Source organism: Streptopelia decaocto (genome assembly GCF_964273445.1).
Source record: "Streptopelia decaocto genome assembly, chromosome: 1".
Classification (NCBI taxonomy): Eukaryota; Metazoa; Chordata; class Aves; order Columbiformes; family Columbidae; genus Streptopelia; species Streptopelia decaocto.
In genome coordinates this window covers 182,123,869-182,148,526 of record NC_138663.1, presented here as the reverse complement: position 1 = coordinate 182,148,526, position 24,658 = coordinate 182,123,869, and the positions used below count along the sequence as shown (strand labels likewise).

Sequence of the window (24,658 nt, the reverse complement as noted above, 5' to 3'; positions counted from 1 at the left end):
TTGGGTATCTTGTAATAACTAACACTTTTCATGTAGAATAATTTATCCAGTAATGACTGATAGCATTTGCTATCAGATGTGGCATTAGACTTCTGAGACTGTATTAATTTTATTTTCTGGCCTTACATGGAATGGAACTTTTTTTTTTTTTTCAAGAGGGATATTTGTTTGGTGTAGGAAACTATCAAGGACTGAAGAAAACCGCCCCTTATTTGCTTTTCTGGGGGTTTGTACCAAACATGTCGTCTACTGGCTTTTTTTTACTAGCCTTAAAGAGATGTCATATTTATTAAGGGTGTTAATTGCTGACAGATGCCCGGTATCATGTATCATGAGAGGTAGTTGTATTACTTACTTGTATTGCTTACTACTTACTGTTAATTCCCCTTTTTATTCTAGAGCCTGATGACCATCTAACAGTAGCCCAGTCACTAAAGAAGGAATTTGATAACCCTGAAACTGCAGACCTGAAGTTTCTAGTGGATGGAAAATACATTCATGTTCATAAAGTTCTTCTCAAAATTAGGTAAGGCACAAACTGTACAGTTTAATATAAGCTAAACTGTATAGTGTGGTCCACTGTGCTGAGAAATCACTGCTCAAAATTCTTGACTTATTCTTAGAAACTCCTTTTTCCCTCAGCCATGGGATTTACCTGCTATTCCTCACAGTTTCTCTCTTTTCCTCATTTCCTCACTGCTTGTAATGACCAGACATGCTGCTTACTACCAGCTTTTTCATCACTTTCCCTCCATCTGATGTGTATCCTCCTTCATGCTACCTAAACGGCCTTGACCCTGATTTCTAATAACCCCTTTCTGCTGAGGGAAAAGCTCACTTTTTTTTTTGCTGCCTTTCCAGTACTCTGAATGAGTTTTTCCTCCCTTGCATGACTGATTTCCTCCACTGGGGTGATCTGAGAGTTTCATGTTTATTCTTGCCGTTCTTTGCTTCTACAGGACCCTTTGGTTCTTTCTGCAACTTCTGTAGGTGCGCTTCAGCTTATCTTTTTTTCCCTTTTTTGTCAGATTTCTTGTCCTACTTATTTTAAGACTTCTTATCAGTGAAGCTGAGTTTTAAACTGGCTTCTCTTTTTCCTTTTACAGCTTTTAGCAAGTTAACACCACTTTACAGTGAGATTTGACGTATGTAGATCTACAGATTAATCACATAGTTATTAAATACGGAGATGAGTTAGTTATTGCTGACACAGTTTCTAGTGAGATAGTCTAGAGACACTGCTTAAGATCTCTCTGTCTTGCTAACTGCTTCTGCCCCATCCTCCTCACTGTTACAATATTTTTTTCCTTTTGCTATTTTCTTTCTCAAAACACTTGGCTGCTTCATCCTGCTTATCACCACTTTTGTATTCCTACTTCTGCTCCTGAGTCCTGTTAATGATTTCTTGTGTATTACTGCATAAAGTTAAAGCTCCTATTTTCTGGTTTTGGTCTTTCCTGCTCTCCTCCTACTACTCCAATTACCTGCATTACTATTTTCACCCCTTTGCCGATTTCATTGCTTGTACATTATACTTGTCCACTCTTTTTGTTTGGAATGCCACATGTCCTTCATCAGATATCACTACAAATCTTGTGTATCCCAAAAATCTTTCCGAGGTTCTTTTTCCTGATAATCAGACCACATGTAACTTTTTCTTATTTATTTTTTCTCACTCTGTTTTTCTCAGGTAATATGGCATTCTGGGAAGGAAACATGTCTAATTCTGAAATTGATTTAAATGTATGGCATTATCAAAATAACATGCAGGAAACATAAAACATCAGGCACAGTCTGGAGAACTAGTATTTTCTTTAAGCCTTATAGTCTCATGATGCAACTGGATCAGAGGATAGTGTATTTAACATGGTATTTTGCAGCATTCAGGCTACTCCAGAGCATTGTCATGAATTGCAGTGCTGTTAGAATTCCCTTTTCATTATCCAGTTATTTTTTTACCACTTTTGAAGGCTTTTTTCCATCTCGTTCTCTGTGTACTGTTGAACAAGATCATATTGGTGGTGGTTATTAGCTTGTCATGGTGGTGAAATGGCAGAGCAACACCCAGCTCAGCGTTTCTGCAGAAACATCCACCAGGGTACATGGGTGGGATTCACCCACTCTGCATTTATCCAGGCAAAATTAGATGTCTGGTTTGTCTCTGCCGAGGGACAGAGAGAGGGAGAGGGGCACTCCAGGGGATGAGTCACTCCAAGGGACTTTGGAGACTGAAGGATGAGTGCCAGCTGATTTTCATTTATTTACTTATTTATTTTTAAAGGAGCAGTGAGCACCACCTTCGCTTTGACTTTTTACTGTCTTGAGGTGCTATTGTGGCAACAGACTGTTCCCCAGGTGTGTTGCACAGCTGGAGGGAGAGCATGATCACCACTGCTTAACATGAGGGAAACAAAGCCATGGGGTTTGGTCTGCTCTTCCAATGCCAGAACATGGTATAAGATGTGGCAGAAGCTAGAAAATTACTTTTTAATATTTATTAATTTGACTTGATGTTTATTTATTTTATGAAAAAAATACTAAGAAAAAAATCTTTAAATAACCAGTAAAATCAAATATGAACAAGGTGAATTACATTATAAAATAAATCACCAGGGGAAGTTTAGCTTGGATATTAGGAAAAAATTCTTCACGGAAAGGGTTGTCAGGCATCGGAACAGGCTGCCCAGGCAAGTGCTGGAGTCACCATCCCGAGAGGTGTTTAAAAGACACATAGATGAGGTTCTTAGGGACATGGCTTAGTGCTAGAGTTAGGTTATGGTTGGACTCAATGATCCTGAGGGTCTCTTCCAACTGAAACGATTCTATGATTATATGATTATTTTTCTTTTGTATCCAAGCTGTGCTGTCTTTACAATGTAGACTTGTTCCACTGTCGTTGAAAGGAAACCATCCTGCCTTTTCCATAAAAGACTTAGTAAAAGAAAAGCAAATTCTGATGTGGGAGAGTTATAAGGTAACTAGTGTACTATAAAAAAGTCCAATTAAATTATGGCTGTTTTTGGAAAAGTTGCCTGAGGTAGTGACAGTCATTTCAATCTGAAAACAACTCAAATATTACAGGACGTTTTTTAGGGAACAGTAAGTTACAGTGAGTTGTAAGTTACTGTGAACTGTAAATTGCAGAGTACAGCTATCGAAGTGCTTTTTCCTTATTTCTGTCTTGCCCATCACAAAAGTATTCAGACTTGTCAGAAAAAAGATGATGAAAGATCTGGGTGAGAGTGTCTTTAAATATTTTAAGCCTTGAGTATAATGTTTAGATATAAGTTTAAACTGCATATGGACTCTGGCACTGTTATAAATGTTATCTAAAATTTTAATAATTTCCCTCTTTGCTTGATCATGTCAGAGAAAACAGACTGAAATGTGAGAATTGTACAACTTTACCTATTACAAGCCAGGTAATAAAATTCATAGTTAATGAATAACTGATTTAAGGAAACAACATTAAAAACACATGGACCATGCTTAGAGCTATTGTAAGTAGAAATGGAGCCTACTATAAAATATTAATAATGGAAATAAAGGAAAATTCTGATTTATATTTATAAGCTATAAGGATTAAACAAATTAACGTGTTCAAACCAGGAAATCATGTAGCTAGAGTCTGTGGTTGCGTATTTAGTCTGTTATGACTGGTTGTTGTTTTTTTTTACCGACTTCTTGCTGCAGCTCATCTTTCAAGCTTAACTTTTCACAGGTTACAATCTTTGTTCGTGTTTTGTAGGTGTGAACATTTTCGTTCCATACTGAATAATGATGATGAAATTATAGAAATGAGTGAATTTTCTTACCCTGTTTACCGAGCCTTCCTGGAATACCTGTACACAGACAACATTAGGCTCCCTCCTGAAGATGCAATAGGTATTTGCCGTAAATGAAAATAACTCTGGGTTGCTGTTTCTGAGAAGTTGGATTTGTGTGTCATAAAAGGGTGAGGAAAGCAGGGCTTGTTACTTTTAGTTTTATTAGCACTTAAATCTTGAGTTTGGCAGGTGTCAGGAAGAAGGGACAGAGTAGCAGGAAACACGCTCAAAGAGAATGAATGAGTGGTGGGAATGCAGTAAGATCAAAGATGCAAAACGTGCAAAAAGAACTCTTTGTTTCTTATATTAAGAACTTTGTTTTTTCCTTAAAAAGGCACTAATGCCATACTAAAACTTTTCTGTTTGAGTAGCTGTGGCAATATTCTCATGAGTGGAAAGGAAGCTGTTCCCTGCGTGAATTTAAGAGGATGTAAGTCAATAATTGATGCCTTGAATGAGATGCAATACAGTGAACAAACAGACAGAACTTGCGTAGTGGTAAAAGGGCCCTTTTTTGATATGTGTTCTGAGTCTTTGATTAATTCAGCCTAAAACAGTCGGGCAATAGATTAATTTGAAAAGGAATATGTATGTTTTGCACCAGGATAGTTAAAGCTGTATGAATTTTCACAGGACTGCTAGATTTGGCAACACTGTATAGGGAAAACAGACTGAAAAAGCTTTGCCAGCAAACAATCAAACAAGGCATTTGTGAAGAGAATGCCATTGCTCTGCTTTCTGCTGCTGTCAAATATGAAGCTCAGGTAAGGAGAACTCCGCAGGCAAATAGTTGTTTTATGAGAAACAAAACTGTTTAATATAAACATAAATGCATTTAAGCCATGAGAGATGATTACTACAACTTCTGTTTCTGGCTTCCCAGACGTTTGTTTTCCCCTTTTTAAGCTATTAAAAAAAAGAAAAAAAAGCAGCTACTGAGGTTTTTTTCCTGTCCTTTTGACTTGCACCTGTGAGTCAGGATTCTGAATCTGCTTCCTGCCCCATCACCTGGCACGGCTCCGCACGCACATTTCTCGCTGCCATTTACGCCTCCACCTTGGGTTTGGTGTTGCCTCCTCACTTCCCGAGTCCTCCACCTGATCCTTGTGTCTGCCCACGTCTGGCACAGTCATTCTGGGACTGCCTTTTACAGGCAGCAGGAGAATTTACCTGTAAAGTCCCACCCTATTTACACTTGTGCCTGTACAAAATATCCAGTTTTGCCATGTTGTTCACAAGGAATCGTGCTGACACACAACAAATTACCTATTGTTCCTCTTCCCGTATCCTGTCATCTGGTCTGCCCTTGGCTCTGGAATGTTTCACTTGCACTCAGCCTGTTATCAGCAGGACCGCAAGCGCTTTTTTTTTTGTAAACAGGCAAATGCTTTCTAAGATGTTTTCCTTTTCTCAACTTCTTAGTGCTGTGCTGATTGTGGAAATAATGATGTGGTAGTTTTTGTTATTCAGGACGTCTGCCTGTGTATGTTAGACTTAGTAGCTGTTGTTATAACTGAGCATCTTAGCTGAGGATCCTCATCTTTCTGTTCAAGGTTTCTTCTGCTTTGCTTTACAAGAATAAACTTAATATAGCCAAACAGAAAATTACCTATTAGAAGAACCAAAATATGTAGCTGGTAACAGTGTTTTTAAAAAATACTTGTAAAGGATTTTTTTACACTTTTTTTTTTTTTTTTTAAATACTTTTGCTTTTGCCTGGCTGTGAAATATAGGATGAAGTTTTAAAGGAGGAGAGGCTGTAAGTGTAATGGAATGGCTTGATAAACAGTTCCAGGTATAGGAAGCAAGTAGAAAGAAGGGACTGACACAAAAACTGAGTTTAAAATGTTGCAGCCATCTCTGCTGCGTGGCAGCGGCATACGAGGTGACATGAATTTCTGTAGGAGTTGCAAGGACAAGGCTGGAAGTCGGTGAGTCTTGTAAATCAAAAGAGGGGATAACATCAGGTTAGGAGATAATGAGATTATCAACTGCCAGTTACGAGGCAGATGTAATGAAGATATTGGAAAGGGGTGGCATGGGCAGCTGGGGCAGAGAGGAATTGTGCTTCCAACCTGTTGTGGTGGCAGAGGCCCAGCACGTCAGGGAAGGCTGCACAGGAAGGGAGGACCTGACGATTGGATTCCCCGAAAACCAGAAATTTTCATTAAAAGTTTACTCTGCAGTTTCTGCTCTTACAAGGTTTTCAAGTTTTGAACATCTCGAAAGCAGAAGTACCTTTAGTTGACCTGTGTCAAGTGAAGTACCTCAAGAGTAAAGATACAACTAGGTGTATTGTGAAGTAGTAAACCTGACCTGGGCAAAGTACTGCAGTTTATAATGGCTGAAACACAATAAAAGGGATTGGCTACATGCCTAAATATATGTTACCTTCCTCTTCCTGCTATGATTCAGTGTTTTGTTCTGTATATCTAGTATTTTTCCAAAACATTTAACTATTTTAACACAATCATCAGATGGTGAATTGGTTTGCCTGCCCTGGGTGCAGCATGTGTATTTTTGCCCTCCTCCCTACACCCACAGCTCAGAAAGGGACACAGCAGAACGGCTGCAGAGAAGCGCAGCAAAGACTGACCAGAAATGTGGGACAGTCTCTGTCTAAGAGATTGTGAAGTAAGCCAGATCTTTTAGGGCACTACATTAATATTTTGTCCTATTCTCAGAAAATACAAAGACTTGCTTCTGCAAGTTATTTTAAAGCATAGAACCTGTTGTGATAGGACATGGGGCAGTGGTTTTAAACTAAAAGAGGGTAGATTTAGACTAGACATGAGGAAGAAATTTTTTACACTGAGAGTGGTGAAACACTGGCCCAGGTTGTCCAGAGAGGTGGTTGATGCCCCATCCCTGGAAACATCCCAGGCCAGGCTGGATGGGGCTCTGAGCAACCTGATCTAGTTGAAGATGTCCCTGCTCATTGCAGGGGGTTGGACTAGATGACCTTTGAAGGTCCATTCCAACTCGAACTATCATAATATTTCTAATGCAGAAAATTTTAGATTAATCATTTTCTATATAACAGAACTGAAAGCCAGTATTTCTTGAAACTGCAGAATTAATGACCAGGATTCTGTGGTCCTCCTCATAGATGAGTACCAGCAAAGGCAGCTGCTGTTCATTTTATTTAATGTAGAAGTTCACACATTGGCTGTAAAGCAACCCAGGTTCTGCATTTCAGCATTTCAGAGATCTGCTGGAACTTAAGTTGTCAGTGTCTTTGATCTTCTGAATTTTTTTATTTCTTCTACATTATTTTTTCTTCTTCTCTTGTCATTCTTTTTCTTGCTTTTCCAGCTCTTTTTCATGGGAGATACAATGTACTTCTGTGCATTGTTGCTACCTTATTTCTTTTTTCAATGATACTTTATTCTGCTTGGCCTCTGTTAGAGCTTAAGTTACATCTTGAGGGGGCAATAGACTTGAAACATTCAACCTAAGGAAAAGGTTTCAAAGGGAAATGCACATGTATTCTGCTAAATTTCTTTCTACTATTAAGCCCTGCTTGCTGTGATGTTTGTGTAGTTAATACAGACTAAAACCAGCATGGATTAAGAGACCTGTTTTTGCTGTAACCCTTGAAGAGTTTATTAATAGATCATGGATCATGCTGGCCAGTTGGCCCTATTACAGCAACACCAAGACAATTTTTGGTATCCAAGAATCTCAGTTCCTAAATAGGGACACACAGTTCCCAGGTTGACCACGAAAGACACGAGTATCTTCACATCCAGTTTGTGTTCAGTGAGCATCATCGAATGTTACACCATATTTTGCTTTTATTTTCAGCAAGACTAGGATATCTGCTGCTTTTCACAGGACCGCTACTGAATTCAGGGCAGGGAGGAAAAGACAGGAGTTAGTGATGCTCTAGGAGTTGTATGTGGGGAAAGCTGATGGTTTTACTTATTAATGACTTTTCTAATGAGCTCAGTAAATGTGATGGAATTCTAGAGTCGAGGTGGGTGGCTGCTTCTGTTTTCTCAGAGGGGTTTTATTGAATAGTTTGTATGAACAAATGTCATCCTGTCGTTTGTGATCTGATCAAACTGATCAGAAAAGGGCTTGCTAATCATAGACTCACAGAATGTTTGGGGTTAGACGGGACCTCTGGAGATTATCTAGTGTGAACAGCCTGGTATATTCTCTGCTAATTAAATGAATGACAGATTTGAAACATTATTATTATTTCACCTTCAGTCATTCATATTACAAATTACCTCAATTTGTTCCTAGGACTTGGAAGAATTTTGCTTCAGATTTTGCATAAATCATTTAACTGTTGTTACACAAACTCAAGGCTTCGCAGAAATGGACCACGACCTCCTGAAAAACTTCATTAGCAAAGCAAGCAGAGTGGGAGCATTCCGAAATTGAGGTCTGACTACCGCCAAGATGAAGAACACATCCTCTTCTCTCCTGGAAATACTTCTCCTTTGGGGATCTTGTCCATGGTCAGAATGTGTAAAGATTTGGGAAAGAAAGACTCGGCGTCCATCAGCTTAGGAAATGTGTAACAGTCTGCTAATGTATAGGTTTTGTAAAGATGGCCACAGCATATGGTGAGAGTTCATTGCCAACAGTCAGAATTTAACAACAAAAATCTAATGTAGTAACTAACCTTTCCCATTTCAATTTGAGCAAACGAAGCCATCATTATCTTCTCTGGGTTTGTTTGGTTGGTTGGTTGTTTTTTCTTTTTTTTAAAACAATCTGCATTTGGATTATTTGGATTTTACGGGACAGTGACCTGTTTGCTGTTGACTTTCACAGTAAACTTTTTTCACCAGGCTAAGTTAATGTGCCATAGCAGGCTCCTTTGTGCCTGATTTATCATCCAGTGAAGACGCAAACTTGTTTTTCTGAACATAGGATAAAGCAATATGAATTCTTTAGGATGAGAGGTTTTCTGATTGGTGTTTGACGTGTAAATACATAAGCCATGAAGAGCTTCAGCTGGATATTAGAGTTTTGGATTCCTGGCACTTACATCCATTGCTCTAGAGAGAATGAAAAAACCCAAACTTTCCATTACACCCAGCATGTTCCCTGGCACCTCAACGGGCCAGGAAGCATTTGCAGTATTTGCTGGGATGTGAATTACTGTGCTGTGTGTTCTGGTCCTCAGAAAACCATCCGGCTGCTTGTTACCAAGAAAAAGAAATGCAAACAAAAAAATCTCAAGGAAAGGGAAGTTCCACTTGAGGTTTGTTTATTCCCATCTCTCTATCCCCCAGGAGATGATGTTAAGAAAGAGGAAAAGACAGATAGTATGGAAGTAATAAGATGAGTCTTACAATTCAATCATAAGAGTGAAACTCATGTGATTTTCCATGTGGCAATAAGGGCATCACTGACCATTAAGGGGACTGGGTGGCGAAGGGAGATGCTTAATTTCAAACTGACTAAAGTGAGTTCGGATGGAAGCCCAGCTGGTGTTGCACAGAGGGAGGTTTGCCCCATTGCAGAAGATGCCAAGCTCATGAAACATGAACTTGAATTTTATAATTAACCCTGAAGAATCATTTCTCTTAAAATTTTGAGTGGGTGAAGTGACTTCAAGTGCCTTTTGTAGTATTTTACAAATAGAGAAGGCAAGAAGCTGGATGGCCAGGCTCAGTGCGCTAATGTATGTGACCTTCCCTCAGATCCTCGCTCTGCCACAGAATCCCTCAATGACTTTTTCTAATCCTCAAGTGTGGTTTCTAAGAACTTAATTCCCTTAAATGATCGCAGCCTCATTTCCTCATTTCTGAAGTAGAAAAAGCTGTTCTTTGTTATACTGGAGGATCATTTCTCAAACAATCCTGTTCTTTGAGGAAGAGGAGAAGGAGAAGCACTTCCTCAGAGGAGGGGATGAGCAGCAGGGAGCAGGGCCTCTCTCCACATCAGCCCCTCTGGGTGTGAGTGGAAGGGTGAGGCACGCAGACAGTAGAATTGACTTAATAGAAGGCCATAAGCAAATTATTTTGGAAAATGCTGTGGTAAAAAAAATACTTGTGCTTGAGGCATTTGCCTCGGACTCTCACTAGCTATGTATCGGATCATCTACTGCTAACAAGCGTGTTCTGCCACCCCCTCAGTGGTCAGTGAAACTTCCTCCAGCAGCACAAGTCCACACTTCAGCAGCTGTGTCAGTATTTTGTATTCAAACAGAACTGGTCAAAAACTTTCCAGTACATAATGCAGTTTCATCAAAACCACAGCTTCCCTGGGTGGGGGGACAGACATCGTTTTTGGTAACTTTGTGTTGCAAAGGACTTGACTCAGACACACAGACAGAGGTTAATGCAGACAGTAAAACAGTATCAATGTCGGGCACAACTTCTCTGCAAACCTTGTAAGATTCAGCCCAGCACTAACCATGCCAAAGCACAGACACAAGTCAAGCCTACCTAAGCCAAAGCTGGTTAGTGCCAGATGTTTTGGTGAAGCCAGGGATGGCTGGAGTGAAGTCTCTGCCCCTTTGAGTCCTGGGCTCAAGTCCTGTCAGCATTTTCTCAGCCATAGCAGCACACAGAAGGAGGATGTAACACCACAGCCCAGACTTTGTGGAGCAGCTTGTATTGGATCTTGCCAGCACATCCACAGCACTGGAACCAGCTGCACACCCACCTGTGCCACCCACAGGGGCCTTTCGGTCACTCCAACCTTCCCAAGAAATGCACTGTAATAGGTCTCCCCACATTTCTGTTGTTTTACCTAAAGAACAAAACCAAAACTGTAAACCTGAAATGACTGGTTTTTAACTCAACATCTGCTCACAATCCCTGCTCCAGGACGAGCCTGGCTGCCCGCAGACACCACAGAGTGATGGCACAGGACCGTGACACTGCTCTGCTAAGCTGGCGCAAGTTCATGATGCAGAAGTTCAGCAGCTACTCCAGGCAAAATAGCAGGCTTGCTTAGCAAGGTATTTTTGGCTTAATATAACCAATAGTGCCATGTGTTTTTCCAGTTTATTTCCTTCCTTTCCAGCTTACTGCACACACTAAAGTCTAGGTGCAATTTCAGAGCAATTGCTAAAGCCTGTAATTTTAAGGGAAAGCATCTCTGGACTGAATGAGGGTGATTCTAAAGATCCAACATGTCAGTGTTGGGATTTTTTCATGCAATATATATCGGTTGACCTGGATGCGACAGCATCACATTCATAGAGACATTTATTTATTTGATTTTTTAAACTTTTCATTTGCATGCACTTTCCTTGGCACTTAAAGGTCAATGTTTAAAAAAACATACTGGCTTAGGTGGTTAAATGTGGATGTTTGTATATAAATCTGTGCTTAAAACCAAATCATGGGACATTTTAGAAGAAATTAGGGATGCATTTTAGCATTGTGAGATAGTCTGTAGCAAACCTGGATTTGTGCATCTTGCAGGTTAAATACTTCATTAAGTATGTAAGTGTTGTTCTGTTTTAGGACACTAAGGACAAAATGGTATTTGTTAGCAAGTGAAAATAAGCTCAAGTGTAAACTCTATCTGGGTTTAAATAGAGGGATGTTCCACTTTACAGAAGGGGACTGAGGTGGGTAACTTTCTGAATCGAATGCAATTTGAAAGAACAAGAAACGGCAGGGAGAGGGTCATTAAATATTTTCCTGAGTTACTGAAGCTGAGAGCCAGCATTGGCACTCGTGCCACCTCTAGAGGTTTGTTACAATGCCTGACAACCATGTAAACTGTTTTTATATGACCTGAACAACGTCCATGGGCTTTCCTTGTAAAGCAAAGCATTTAATTACCCCATAGAGACAAGACCCATTGGCTACTGCCTAACCATGTAGAAAGTTTACAGCCTGAACATGATTTTATGTTTCAATTTGTTTCTTTGTAAACTTACCTGGTTTTAATAGGCCATTAATAAAAACACCATAATATTTAAGAAGTATGAGCTGGAATTTTTTCATTTTCATTGGGAGTGAAGAAAGTCTGACACTTCTAAACTGAGTTGACTACATAGTAGTGTGGAGAAAAAAAGAAGTAAAATAGAGATAGTATTTCAGAGAGATATTTTAAAGACTGTGTTCTTCAGGAAACACCTGCCATCAAATAAATCATTTGTAAGCAGAATAAAAACTGAGTCTGCAAAAAAAGAGCTGGACAATTTACATAAGTATATTTTCACCTTTCAAATAAATTAACACCTCACTGACTTCAATGATTAATGAAACTGTCCCCAGAACACCAATAATAGTTTCCTAAGCAAATGTACATTATGACAAGCTTATTTGTTACATTTTAGAATATTTCAGCTTGTACTTTGCACCAGTATAAACCAGCCATAATCTCCAGCTGTTTCACATTGGACACAGGTATCTTCCTGCAGCCACTCCTGTACCTGAGAACACACACTTTACACATTCCCTCCATCTGCTCTGGTACCTGTGAGGAACTCACTATTGACTACAGCCTCCCTGCACTAGTGCTGCAAGTCAAATGCAGGGAGGAAGAAATGAAGTTCCTGTAACATGTAGGAACAAACAGGGGACAGCAGGAAGAGATTTGGGTATAAAACTCTGAATAAAGAGGCTGGGAGTCAGCTTGTCTGTCTCGAGGTGGCTACACCAGCCAAGCCAACTGATTAAATTCTCCTTAGCGCCAGTGGGGAGAAACGGGCCTTTCCGAGGCACAATTCCCCTGACCATACTGCACACATGGAGCTTACACAGAGACAGGTTTTCTCCACAAATATTTTTCTCCCCAGTGATTAGAGTTACAAGCCTCACTGGTACGCACTCAAAATCTCCTGTCACATTTTCCATCCAACTCTTCTGCTCCGAATACTAATTTCCTCCTTACACAGGAGCTTGGACATCCTCGGCTGTTTCCAGAAGTCCTGACAGTGAAGGAATGGATTATGAAAAGAGGGGGGGGGAAATGATGGGAACTCTTCTCAATGTGGACACCAACTTCTCTGCAGGACCACACGCCTCTGCAAGGGCCGTGACTGTGACCCAGAGCACGGTATGGACCTGCCCCTGCCACAAGTGGTACCAATGGTGACCCTCCAACTAAAGCTCCGGTGAGAACCACATGCCCAGAACCTCCTATGGAAACTTCTGAAAGTAAACACAAGCCCAACAGCGCAACCATTTGTACCTCTGCGCCAAGAGGGAATCGCTGGAGACTGAGTCACCTCTGCTTACACCAGCTGCAGGAGTGTGATACAGGAGGACACCGTTACCATATGAAGCCACCTGCTCATCTAATCAAAGAAAATTACCGACTATAAATCTTTTAAAAGCTATTTTATTTGCCTTGAAAGGAGAGAAACTGATTAGTTGTATAAAATATTATCATACACTTGATGTAAAAGCCTTCAGTCTGTTTGAACAAAAAAATATATTGTCACAGTAAAGAAATAATACTCTGGTACTGGACTCTGTAATACCACCCTCTGGCCAAAGGATTGTGGAAGAACCTCAACTGCTGTGACAGCGGCTTACAGCCGGTGTACCCCAACATTAACATATATTCTGTCTGTAAAACTGCAGAAAGTGAGAAAATAAACACCAGGTACTCTTAACACTTCTGTACATTTTTCAGGAAGAAAGCTGAAGCCACATTGAGACTAAAAAAATAACTCAGCTTTATTTTAAAATTCATTGAGAAGTGTGCTGCTCATAGAATTTTTAGTAGCGCTGGGATTAGCTTCTGCTCAACACAAGAACTGATGGTTAAAATGTGCTACTGGGAGTATTCTAGGATCACCTAAATGATCTCCAAAAAAAGCTACCCGGAGAAGACATTGGTTTAAAACTTTTCTGTAATGGAGAGCAGGCTTTTCTACTTATCACTGTTTCAATTTAAGTAGCTGCAAAAGCTAAATTGCATAAAAATGGGTACTTTTAAAGCAAGACTTCAATTATTTATTTCTACTTCAATCCACTGGAAGTAAAACATGTGCTTTCCTTAACTGGCTGTTTTGAAAACGCTTTGCCATTGCAAGAAAAATTCCAGTAGCTCAATCAGTAACTTACAAATAAGTAAGATGAAAAAACTCTTGGGTTGATTTGGGTTGGGTTTTTTTTAATATTTCATTCCTTTTTTATTTTATTGCTGGTTGCAAGAGTTCACACGTTGCCTGTTAAACTCTGCCCTTTCAGTAAAACAAGACAGAATGATTTTCCAAACATGGGCTCGTCCAGTTTGGCCCCAGAACCCGAGTGCAGACGCGCAGCTTTCTGCTCCAGGGAAGATGTTTGGTGCCTCTTTGTCAAGCTCTTTGGCTTGGCCACAGTTAGTTGAAAATTTGAAGAAATCAAGAACATTCTACATCATTAGAATTTGGAAATCTTATGCGTACCAGGTGAGGCTTAAGTCTGGGGTTCTTTTTTCTTCATATGTGTGGTTTTTTGTTTGGTTTTGTGGGTTTTTCTGTGTTTGTTTTTGTTTTAAATAATCGGTATTTTCCAAGAAAAGAAAGTGCACATCAAGTACTCTGCCTATGGGAAGAAGCTTCAGCTTCCGGGAAGATTCTTTGTGGGATTCTGGGAGAAACCCATCTGAGATTCATTTTCCATGGAACTCACACTGATGGACAGTAACTGCCCTCGGAAATTACACCGGGGAGGGCGCAGGGGAAGGAAAACTACAAAACACAAAGTACTGGTTTCAGTAGTACAGCTACAGAACGAGTTCACCTCGAATTCAGGTTGTACTTCTCATGGGAGGCCCTGATGCTGCGGGGTCTGTGACCGCTGTGCAGTTTAAGTTAATGGGAATTTGATGCGCTAATTATATACATAGAGAGAAATCTCTGCAGTGTCTGGCCCCTTGTTTTCAAAATTCACAAGTAACAAAAATCTAAAAATGAAACCTAAGAAACAAAATTAGTGCATTTCAAATCATTCTAGCTAACATTTTGTCTTCAGACAGAAAACTTCAATCCAAGTAGACCGAATTGCCTTAAATCAGTAATGTTGCAAGAGGAAACTAAAACACCTTCCAAGTCTGTTTTTAAAATCCTCAAAAAAATATATAAATTAAATTCAGTGGCTTACATTGTATACAAGCTACACCATAAGGCAAAGTTACATGAAAAACATTTAAAAATCTTAAAAGTCCAAATGCTTTCAACTAGCAGCTCGGAATAAAAAGCAACTAAAAAAGCAACTCAATTAATGAAGGCTGTAGAACAGAAACTACCTAAGGGGGCCTGCAGTACAGCCCCTGGTCCTGAGAAGAATCTCACTTTTCTTCATTGGCTGAGGTATCATTTCCATCATTCAGCTTCTGCTTTTGCATTCTTGTTCGAGTAGATGCTTAAAAAAAAAAAAAAGGAATGGAATTAAATATTTTCTTCAGAATAACTCTGGATGCGATTATTTCTTGTAAAAATTGGTAATGACACAAGGAATTGAACTACACCATTCTAAATAAAATCCCACATTTTAAAAGTAATTCTGCGCTGCTTCAGCAATTCCTGCTCAACGTCACAGATCTTAAATTCCTTCCGCCCATGCACCTAAGTTCTCCTGGTTTCTGCATATTGTCCGTGTTCATCCCGGAGGCGGGTGGATGGACATCAGGCATGGATCTCATCCTGTTGCCAGGCAGATACCGAGGGCCAAGCAGCCCCTGCAGCCCATGGGGGAAACACCTTTTCCCCCCAGGGACACACAAAACCACTGGATGTGAAGTGGAACATCCCTTCTTAGGCTCTGCCACAAGTAAACACTGGAATGTCTCCCCTACCTTAAAATAAACGAGAGGTGCCTGGGTCCCTGCTCATACCTGGCTTGATGAAACCAAGACTTGCTAGGTAAGAATTTTTAACAGGCAAAGCCACTCAGCCACAGAGCTCAGATTCCACCAGAGAGTGAGAGTTGCCTGGTCAGACCAAGCGTGTTCCTTCTCAGGAGTGGAAAATACAAACTCTCATGTGGGGACTAAGACGTTTTGCTTTTTATGAGCTAGATTTCAATTTTATTTGAAAACCAGAAAAGCAATCCCATAAAATCTGAAAGGAATGCTGATCCATGGTAGAAGCGGCAGCAGTCTCAGGCATTTTAGTATAAAAGACAGCAACGCAACATGCAAAATTACATACAATTTTCCTGTGTCTATAATTTTGCTTTACTATATTATAATGACCTAAAAAGGTGTTCTGGTCAACTAAATGCTGCTGCAGTTACCAGCAATTTCTACTTGCAAGCTCTTGGCTAAGTGTCTGTCACTGGAACAAACAAAAAAACCCTGGCAAGCATTTAATTCCATTTCAAGATTTCTAGTGTTTAAGAAGAACTTGTCATGCTAATTTTCTTATTTGACATCTACGCTGCTGTGCCACTTAGTAGCCTCAAAAAGGCTTTTGAGAATTTCCATTTTATAATCTGCATTTTCAAGATTAAATGGAACAAGTATAAAAAACTAAGCAAGTTACCAAAATGACATCAGTGTTGAGCGATGTTTTTTATCTAAGTAGGCACAAACTGGTTTATCCCAGGCACTCGCTGCTGTGCAGTTAATGAAAAGATAATACTCACTCATTTCTGCAAGTTTTTGCTGGAACTTGGACTCCTGGGGTAGGTGTTTGCTGCAGACAGAAATCATATGATTAAGCAGAAGTGAAAACCATTTTTTTTCCTCATAACCTAACTTTAAATCCAGGTTAGTTCATTTCAGTGCTATTGCCTTCTCTTACAAAGACACAAACTCTCTTTTGTCCACACTAAACTCAAGAGTTGCTTGGTTTCTCATATGTCTAAAAAAATTGGTGTTTGTTTTTTAAAAGACTGATGAGACAACAGCACTCAGCAGTAACACTGGGATGCTGGACGTATGGGCACTGAATAAATTGTTGCTTCTGACATCAAAGCATCTAATTGAGAAGTATTATGGTGCCATCTCTCATTTAGTATTTTGACTAAAGTTCACAAATTAATAGAAGCTGGGATGCCAGGAAACGTCAGGATGGAAGGCCCTGATAACCAAATATAAGTAAGATTACTGAAAAGCCCAGAACAATCTCTCACCTTCCGTCTGCTTCGTCTTGCCCTTCTATATCGAAGCGCAGCCTCTTCAGGGGCTTGGGAGCAGCGCTTGCTTCTGCGCTGCGTTTTAGCTGCCCGTCACTGTTGCACACCATCTGGTTTATTTTTTGAAACTTTTCAGAAGCCTGAAATGAGAAGACAATAGGGAAAGAATTATCAATAAATCCCAAAACTAAAACTTGTCAGACTATCCACTAAAAAATTAGGAGTTCTAACACTCTGCAGTTTAAGAACTCTATCTTCTGTCAAAGCAACTAAAATAAAACGCAAAACATTTTAAAAGTGAGGTCCGGATATTTGAAAGGAGTTAACAGAACACCCCTGTAATCTTTGTGCTTACAGGTTCCATAGAACACTATGTTAAACTAGAGAAACTCACTGGCAGCTTCACAGATGTCCACACGCAATCCCCATTCCACCACAAGTTACACACATTCAAGACCAGACATTAAAAAATTTAAAACTCACCCCAAATGATTCACCAATTGACACCAAAATTCTGTCAAAAGAAGAGAAGTGTTTAAGATTAAGCTGCATTTAACAACGACAGAAGTGTCTGCTGATTTGCAGTTTAGCATAAGACATTCACAAAGTCTCTTCCTCTATCTACATTAACAGTGCAAACCCACATTGCACTTTACTAATCTAAAATATACAATAACATTTTAACTTCTGTACACAGTGGGTCAGGTGCAATGGGACTCACTTGATCCTACTTTGAAACACCCACTGGACACTTGCACATTTGCTGTCATCCTTGTCTGATAAGAACTAGTGACCAACAGGTTGAAACGTTCTGCTCAGTCAACTAAAACATTTTGTCCACAGAAGTATTTTCTCTTTAAGCAAGTCTATAAAGCTCCTCTGTGTTTTTCAGGAGTGCAATCCAGAGTCAAAGCCAACATTTAAGCAACTAGGTCTGAGAAACCCTTTTGGATCTGACTGTTCTAAAACAAACAAACAAAACACCCCCAAAATACTGAACTTCAGTACACTGACTCAACTGAAACAGAAAAGCACTCAAAGATGAATAAAGACTCCAAATACAGGAGACAAACTTTTGACTAGAAAAGAGATAATCACCACAGACTATTGACAAACTAGATCGTGCGCTTTTTCTAATTTGCTTCCACTGAAATCCCCAAAATGCCTTTAATTTAGCCAAAGAAATGCTTGTCAACAGCCTACCTGGACTTCGGAGTCATCTTTGTGGGTGACTGAAACCCATCGGAGAATTTGTAGGGGCTCTTCAAGGGTGAGATGTAGATGTTGTTGCCAGCAGGGACACGGCGAGGAGAGTTGGAAAACTGGTACGGGCTGCGAGGAATGTGTGGAATAGGTGACAGAGTGGGAGGCTATAAAAATAATAGATGAATCACAAGGTTTTATTCTCTATATATTCCTATCCTATTAAAAAATTAATACTGAACACAACTATCAGCTTACCCTGTTGGATGCATACTGCAGAATGTTTGTCTTCAGCTTCTGCATAAACACTAAGTTGTAGAAGACTATAATGGAGTCATACTGTTCTTCCCTGATAAGAACACGTTTGAAAGTCTACATAGGGTGAGAAAACCATACACAGTTAAAAAAAAAAAAGGACAATTTTACATCTGACAAACTCAAAGCCATTCAAACAATCTGTGTTAGATAAGAGCTAAGATGCCATGGGTGTTGTATGAAAGTCATTGTACCTACTATTTAGAACTGTTCTAAATTGTTCTTTTGTCCCAAACATATATGAACATCAGTAGTGTCACCTACTTAATTAACTGACACAGCCCCCTAGTGCAAAATCAGTTCATCAGTACTATAACAACATTTTCCAAATTTATGCTCCCATTTACTTTCACACATGCAATTGCCAAAAAAAAGGCTTCACTACTGTGGAAGCCTTGCAAAGCTAAAAAAAAACCATTACTGACCTGATATGGATAAAATAGTTCTTTAGTCTTGAAGACATAAGTCTGGAGTTTAGCCAAGATGCACAAATACACTATGAGAAATTCTGCTAATAAAAGGATGCCTATAGGTCAGTAACTGTTAGTTTGATTTTCTACTGATTTAATTATCATTCTGTGCAAAAATTTAAGTGCAGTAAGGCCCTCACAAAGAAAGCAACTTTTTAATCTTAGAACTAAGTCTGCAACTTTAATACATATGTACCTGTTTGGTATATAAATGTACATCTCTCCCTGGTATCTAACCATATTTCTATGAAAGCTGCTGAAGTTATCTGCTCACCCCCCTGAACACCCAGAGGAACTTGGGTAACTTTTAAAAAGATCTTGGGTTGCTTTTGAAAATCCTAGGAGCTGTATATCTGAATCACTCATAAAGTCTCCAAATATTATAATCACCCATTGTTTAGTATCTTTAAGTAAAGAAGCAGAATGACGTTTGTTTTCTGAGGAGAGTTATCAAAGTATTGGTGTGAGATGTTTAAAGGGACATTTCATATTGGAGCCAGTTTTCTCCTCCACAAAATGGAGATACAATGAAGCAGAAGTTGCCTTTGTATGTTCAAGTGTGGTAGACAAACAGAGAGAAACAATTAGTTTACAACATTTTTATGGAGAGGTAACATTAAAGAATTTCCATACCTCTTGGTTTGTGTTGGGAAGCTCCTTGTACGCTGAAACTATTGTTTTAAATCTGAGATCTACATTCTTTACTTTGCATATGCCATACATGCAACACATCATGATCTATTAGAGAAACAAGACAAGACAACTGGAAATGCAGAAAATGAATTCAGCTGCTTCATTTCAGGTTAATAAATCAGTTGATGAGCTTCACTACTGGTTGTGCTCTGTAAACCAGCATGCAACTCAACTCCATAAGAATTTCCAGAATATACACCAAGTACTGTTCCCTCAATTTCTGCATGGCAATCAAGTAACTGGAGCTGATAATATCATCTTAAACTCATTTTGCATGCTGCAGTTTTAGGGCAGAGTAACAAAACTTTCATCAGCAACACATCTTCTGAAAGAAAATAAGAATTTTCTTAAGAAAATTACTACAAAATTTGGTATGTCTTCATTATTGTGAAAACAGCTGTAAATGGTAGTTGAAGATCCCATAATAACTGCGAGTACTTAAAAAATCCTGAGACGATAGATTGTACTCTAAATTAATTTCTCCTTTGAGTGATCAAGAAAGAAATAAAACCACATAATACAATTTCTAACAGCTAAAGAATGTATAAGAAACATTTTGTTCAGGAAAAGCTTTTTAAACTTTTAAACATTTTTTGTTAATGTTACCTGGTCCAAGTGCCTGTCTCTCATAAGTTCATACTCATTTTGTAGTGTGTGCTGGAAGAGGGTCCAGATCAAGGGTTCCAGGTCAGGATGGTCAGAGAGAAGCCGAAAGAACAGGGTGTGTAGTCGAAGATAGGCCAGCAAATAAACTTCAGAAAAAGAGAAGAAAAATAAACTGAGATTGTAATAAATAAGAGTATACAAAAATAAAAGAAACACAATGGAGGATGGACAGCAATTGAATGTTCACCACCTCCCACTACAAAAACTACAAACCAAAGGAAGGTGGTAGAATCCAGGTTCAAAATAAATGGAAAAGATTCTTCATACAACTGGCATTGGACACACAGAAGTCCACACCAAACCGTGCTGCTCCTGTTATGTCTACTCTGATTCAAAAAGAGTCTGAACAAGCAGTTAGAACATGAATCTGCTGAGAGTTACTAAGCAGACATTACAAAATGCTCAGGAAAACCCCCAAGCTGGAGAAAGTAGAAGCTTGGGAAAGCATTCAAGGGAAAGAAGCGCATATGCTTGGCCAGTTCTCAAGCTTCCCATGACATCTATTTATGGTCACTACTAGAAAAAGGATGCTATGATAGAAGAACCTTCCATCTGAGCCCATATGGTTATGCTTACAATCAGTAGACAAGTTTTCAGTTCGAACTCACAGTGTGAGCACACACATTAATCTGCTGGCACCATTTTAGTGTTTCTTCCAGAGGCAGCGGAGGGTTTGCACAGCGTTTACTACAGATTCTATTATAATATTTTAAATGTTGAGCTCCAAAAGCCCAAAAGGATAAATAACAAGAGATAACTTTGCAATTTCAGCATGTACAGAACCGACAAACCTTTTTTGTAGAACAGAGAGAGGGAGGTAGATTTTTGCGGCCTCTGTGTTTGGGGGCTCACACCTGGCTGAGCATCTGGAGCAGAAGTAGCACTTGGAGGAGGTCCAGATGCTTTCTTCTTAGGAGATCTCACAGGAGAAAGATAGCTGGAGATTCAACATGTATTAAACACTTAACATCACAGGATAAAGGAACAAATTTCTATGAATAATACTTGCAGGAACTCTTCCCTCTTCCCCCATTAGAAGAAATTAATTGCTACTGTAACTGGTTATTCCCATATGAAAAATTAAAAATGTCACTTACAGGTCTGCTGCAGTGTGATTATGTTGGAGAGGCAGGTTGAGAGCAGCAGTGGGCTCAGGCTGATCAGCTTGGCCTTCTCGTTCTTTTGACTGCTTGATAAGATCGAACACAGGCGACCCCTAGAAAAACGACAGAAAGTTCATTTTGCTGAGAATAGACAACAACGCTGGGTGGAGTTTGTTATTACTTCTCTAAAAACAGCCCCGAGAATATGATCCTTAACAGAAGATTAATACTTTGAAATACTTGAGAACACTCACATTTTGCCAGATAAATTTTAACTATTTAACTGACAAAATTTAACTATGAAATACACCAAACACTTTTTCTGTTTCAATAGCAGTCCATTAGATATAGGCTAACCGCAGTTGAACCATAGTTCTAGTTTAGAATCTCTTAACTTCCTATTAAATAACCATTTGTGAAAAGAAGAGCAAACAATACAAGAAAATACATATGTCACATTTCCAGAAAAACAAAAAAACCCCAACCAACCCAAAAAACAAATTGGTGACTAAAAGTTACTGCTGTATATAGTGTCAATCCACTTCTGCTTCAACATCTACCCAGTATCTTACACACGATAACATACAAAACATGGTCATAACTCATCTAACTGCACTGGCGACTATTCAGACCTCAGCAGTATCACGTTCCAGAGCTCCCTCTGGCAAGAGTTTTAGTCACTCACACGAAGTCTCTCATGCCCAAAAACAAAACCCATTTTGATTTTAGGTTAATTATCAGTACTTTAGGCAGCTGGAATACATCAGAACCTACTAAAAGACTAAGGTAGGAGGTGACGCAGTGAGAATCTAAGTGGAATGGAGGTTCTGGATGAAGCAACATCAGTCCTACTGCTGACATTGGTAATAAAGAGCAGTCTTGCAGAAACAAAATCTCAGGCTTTTGCTGCTTGTGTGTCATGTACAGAGTAGAACTATGCTGAAACGTGAAACTCCATGGGAAAATATTTTGGTACCATATTTATAATTAGTTTTGAAAACACAGGGTTGCTGGCTTCTGAGTTTTTATTTTCTTTGGACAGGAGACTCATCCTTGAGCATCCTTGCCTTCCAACAGTGCAGCATCAGAGCTCCAGAAGCGACAGGAGAACAACTTATTAGCAAATATCTGCCTTCTCGGGGAAAAAGCAGCGTTCATGAGACTGGAAACAAAGTGGGCAAACCCAGACATCCAGCATTTTCCTCCAAATGGTCCCTCAAAAGACAGCAGTAAAATCAATCAGCTCAGCACTTTGTACATAGTGCATCATCTGACTGTCCAAGGCCTGTTTGATCCTACATATGCATGTTACTAATATTAAAATATGACGGCACAGATGACAAATCTGTAGCTACAATAACAAAAAGGAGCACAGTGTGCATGCAAAGCAAGCTGCATCACCTGTCTAAGGCAGTAAGAAAAAGGCCTAGTTACAGTAGACTACATTTGCTAGAATTAAAACTAGCATTAAGACCTTCCTCATTTAGCCTTATGTCCAAAAACTCCACTTTTATTCTGACGTGCATCAACTAAAAATTTAGAGCAACAAGAGCGACTTCAGATTTACAATTTTTCACAATGTATATTTTTTTTAATTACAGTTTTGGCAATACTGGAGCTGTTTCATCCGTAACAAAACAACCATCGGTTAGTGACTCATAACCACAGGGCTATTTCTCTATTTCTCAACAAGATCAGCTCTTAGGCTGGTTTGCATCATCTTTCCCTGGACTTAGGAGTTCAAGCATTTCTCTCTTTTTTTTCTTTTGGTGCTGCCCTTGCTGAAAATGCAGGGACACAACCTTCTCCATTTCTCACTCTCCTGACCACTTGGCCTCTTCCTTTTTATTATTCCCATCAGGGTTTCACTATGCTCTGAAGAACCCAAGTTCCTTTTCCAGGGCGGTCACTAATTCATTGCTGAAACATCTCTTGATTCCCTGACAGAGTGAATCCCACTTCATTCATCTCACATTTTAGCTATTAACGACAGAGAAAACCTTGTTTTCAACGAAGCATCAGTAGGAGGAAAAGCGGTTGATAAAGGAGAATGAGAGATCAAGAAACAGAAGCAAAAGTTACTATTTTTGAAGTTACTATTTGCCACCTGCAGTTCCAGGTCCTCCCTCAACCCTGCTCCCATTTTCACTACACAGAGTGGGATTTCATTACATCAGGTGAGGGGACACAGCAGGTTGCTGCCTGTAGAAGGGACCTGCCTACATTTGTATCATTTCCACTCCTCTTCTACTCAGTGGCCTCGACAATCAGTCACTCTCTGCATAAGCCAATTCAATGCTCTAAACCAGCAGAAAGCTAACAGAAAAAGCAAAACCAGATTTGAGCCAGCTCTGCCAAGAACCACAAGCAAAGCCAGGAGAGACATTAGGAAAAGCCAGGGCAGCAACACCACGAAGGTCGGGAGCAGAGCAGGAAAGAGAAGAAAACAGAGAGTACATGTCCCACCTGTACTGACAACAACCTGTTCAGTCAGCTGATTCGCATGTGAAACTTTACCCTACAGGAATTTATGAAATCTACTTACTGCTTCCCACCAGTTAGATCAACAACAGTAGCAAGAGGTTATTATTTGTGTAGAAACTTCTGCTTATAGAGATTGAGTAGCAACACGCAGCAACACCAATAAACCTTTTCTGGCTCCTGCAAATACTAATTGACTCTGCGGTTAAAAACGTGTCAAGATAAAGGGGGTGTTGTCACCCAGCGGGCCCCCAGCAGCACAGACCAGCCAGCACCAGCAATGGTGGGATGCGTGAAGGCACCGACTCAGTCTGCACCCTGGGGCAAAATGTGGTCAGCCTATCTGCCCTGACTGCAGAAACTTCATTAGAGCTGCCGTTACATGAGCAGGAAAAGGTTATTTAATTTTCAGACCTGGTGAAATTCTACCGCTGATCACAATTTCCAGCTTACAGCTGAGATGACTGTCGATGAAGGGCTCTGTGCTCATTCCCCAGGGGCTCCTACCACTCCTGCTGGTGGCCTTCCAAATGCACAGCCAGGTAGCTGGAGAAGTTGGTGTTACACAAATGACACTGGTGCCTGACAAAAAAACAAGTCTGCCAACACCAGAGGCAAGTTTTCTCAAGTGCATCTACTCCCCACCTTGCAAAACGGATGGCTTTAATTACAGCCTTACCTCCTTTCTTCATATTTGAACACACACAAAAAAAAAAAGACTTCTATTTAGTGAATCCGAAGCGCATTCTGTAGCTTGCAGGGAGTTTTCAAGCTTATCTGGGCAAACTCTGCTCAGCTTTAGTCTCACTACTTGGTATTCAATAATCTACCCCTCGCTATAATGAACAAATTACGATGTCATTAACCAGACAATTACCGGTCCTCTAAGTATTAGT

The 24,658-nt window shown here is 39.7% G+C and overlaps 2 protein-coding genes across 4 annotated transcripts in view; one reads left to right on the top strand and one right to left on the bottom strand.

The window, feature by feature from the left end:
• Nucleotides 1-11,739, top strand: part of LOC309447531 (RCC1 and BTB domain-containing protein 2) — a 34,136-nt gene extending 22,397 nt beyond the window's left edge. For both annotated transcript variants that reach the window (XM_082068242.1, XM_082068243.1), the window contains exons 10-13: nucleotides 400-526; nucleotides 3,749-3,885; nucleotides 4,461-4,591; nucleotides 8,082-11,739. In XM_082068242.1, coding sequence (XP_081924368.1) covers nucleotides 400-526; nucleotides 3,749-3,885; nucleotides 4,461-4,591; nucleotides 8,082-8,222 — 536 coding nt within the window. In that variant the 3' untranslated portion in view covers nucleotides 8,223-11,739. The remainder of the gene's footprint in view (nucleotides 1-399; nucleotides 527-3,748; nucleotides 3,886-4,460; nucleotides 4,592-8,081) is intronic.
• Nucleotides 11,740-13,080: 1,341 nt separating this feature from the next.
• RB1 (RB transcriptional corepressor 1) overlaps nucleotides 13,081-24,658 on the bottom strand; it is an 80,680-nt gene continuing 69,102 nt past the window's right edge. For both annotated transcript variants that reach the window (XM_082068218.1, XM_082068219.1), the window contains exons 18-27: nucleotides 21,276-21,394; nucleotides 20,970-21,115; nucleotides 20,119-20,264; nucleotides 19,453-19,557; nucleotides 18,293-18,406; nucleotides 18,035-18,201; nucleotides 17,315-17,345; nucleotides 16,829-16,971; nucleotides 16,340-16,389; nucleotides 13,081-15,115 (exon numbers count right to left, since the gene is read on the bottom strand). In XM_082068218.1, the coding sequence (XP_081924344.1) occupies nucleotides 15,042-15,115; nucleotides 16,340-16,389; nucleotides 16,829-16,971; nucleotides 17,315-17,345; nucleotides 18,035-18,201; nucleotides 18,293-18,406; nucleotides 19,453-19,557; nucleotides 20,119-20,264; nucleotides 20,970-21,115; nucleotides 21,276-21,394 (1,095 nt within the window). In that variant the 3' untranslated portion in view covers nucleotides 13,081-15,041. The remainder of the gene's footprint in view (nucleotides 15,116-16,339; nucleotides 16,390-16,828; nucleotides 16,972-17,314; nucleotides 17,346-18,034; nucleotides 18,202-18,292; nucleotides 18,407-19,452; nucleotides 19,558-20,118; nucleotides 20,265-20,969; nucleotides 21,116-21,275; nucleotides 21,395-24,658) is intronic.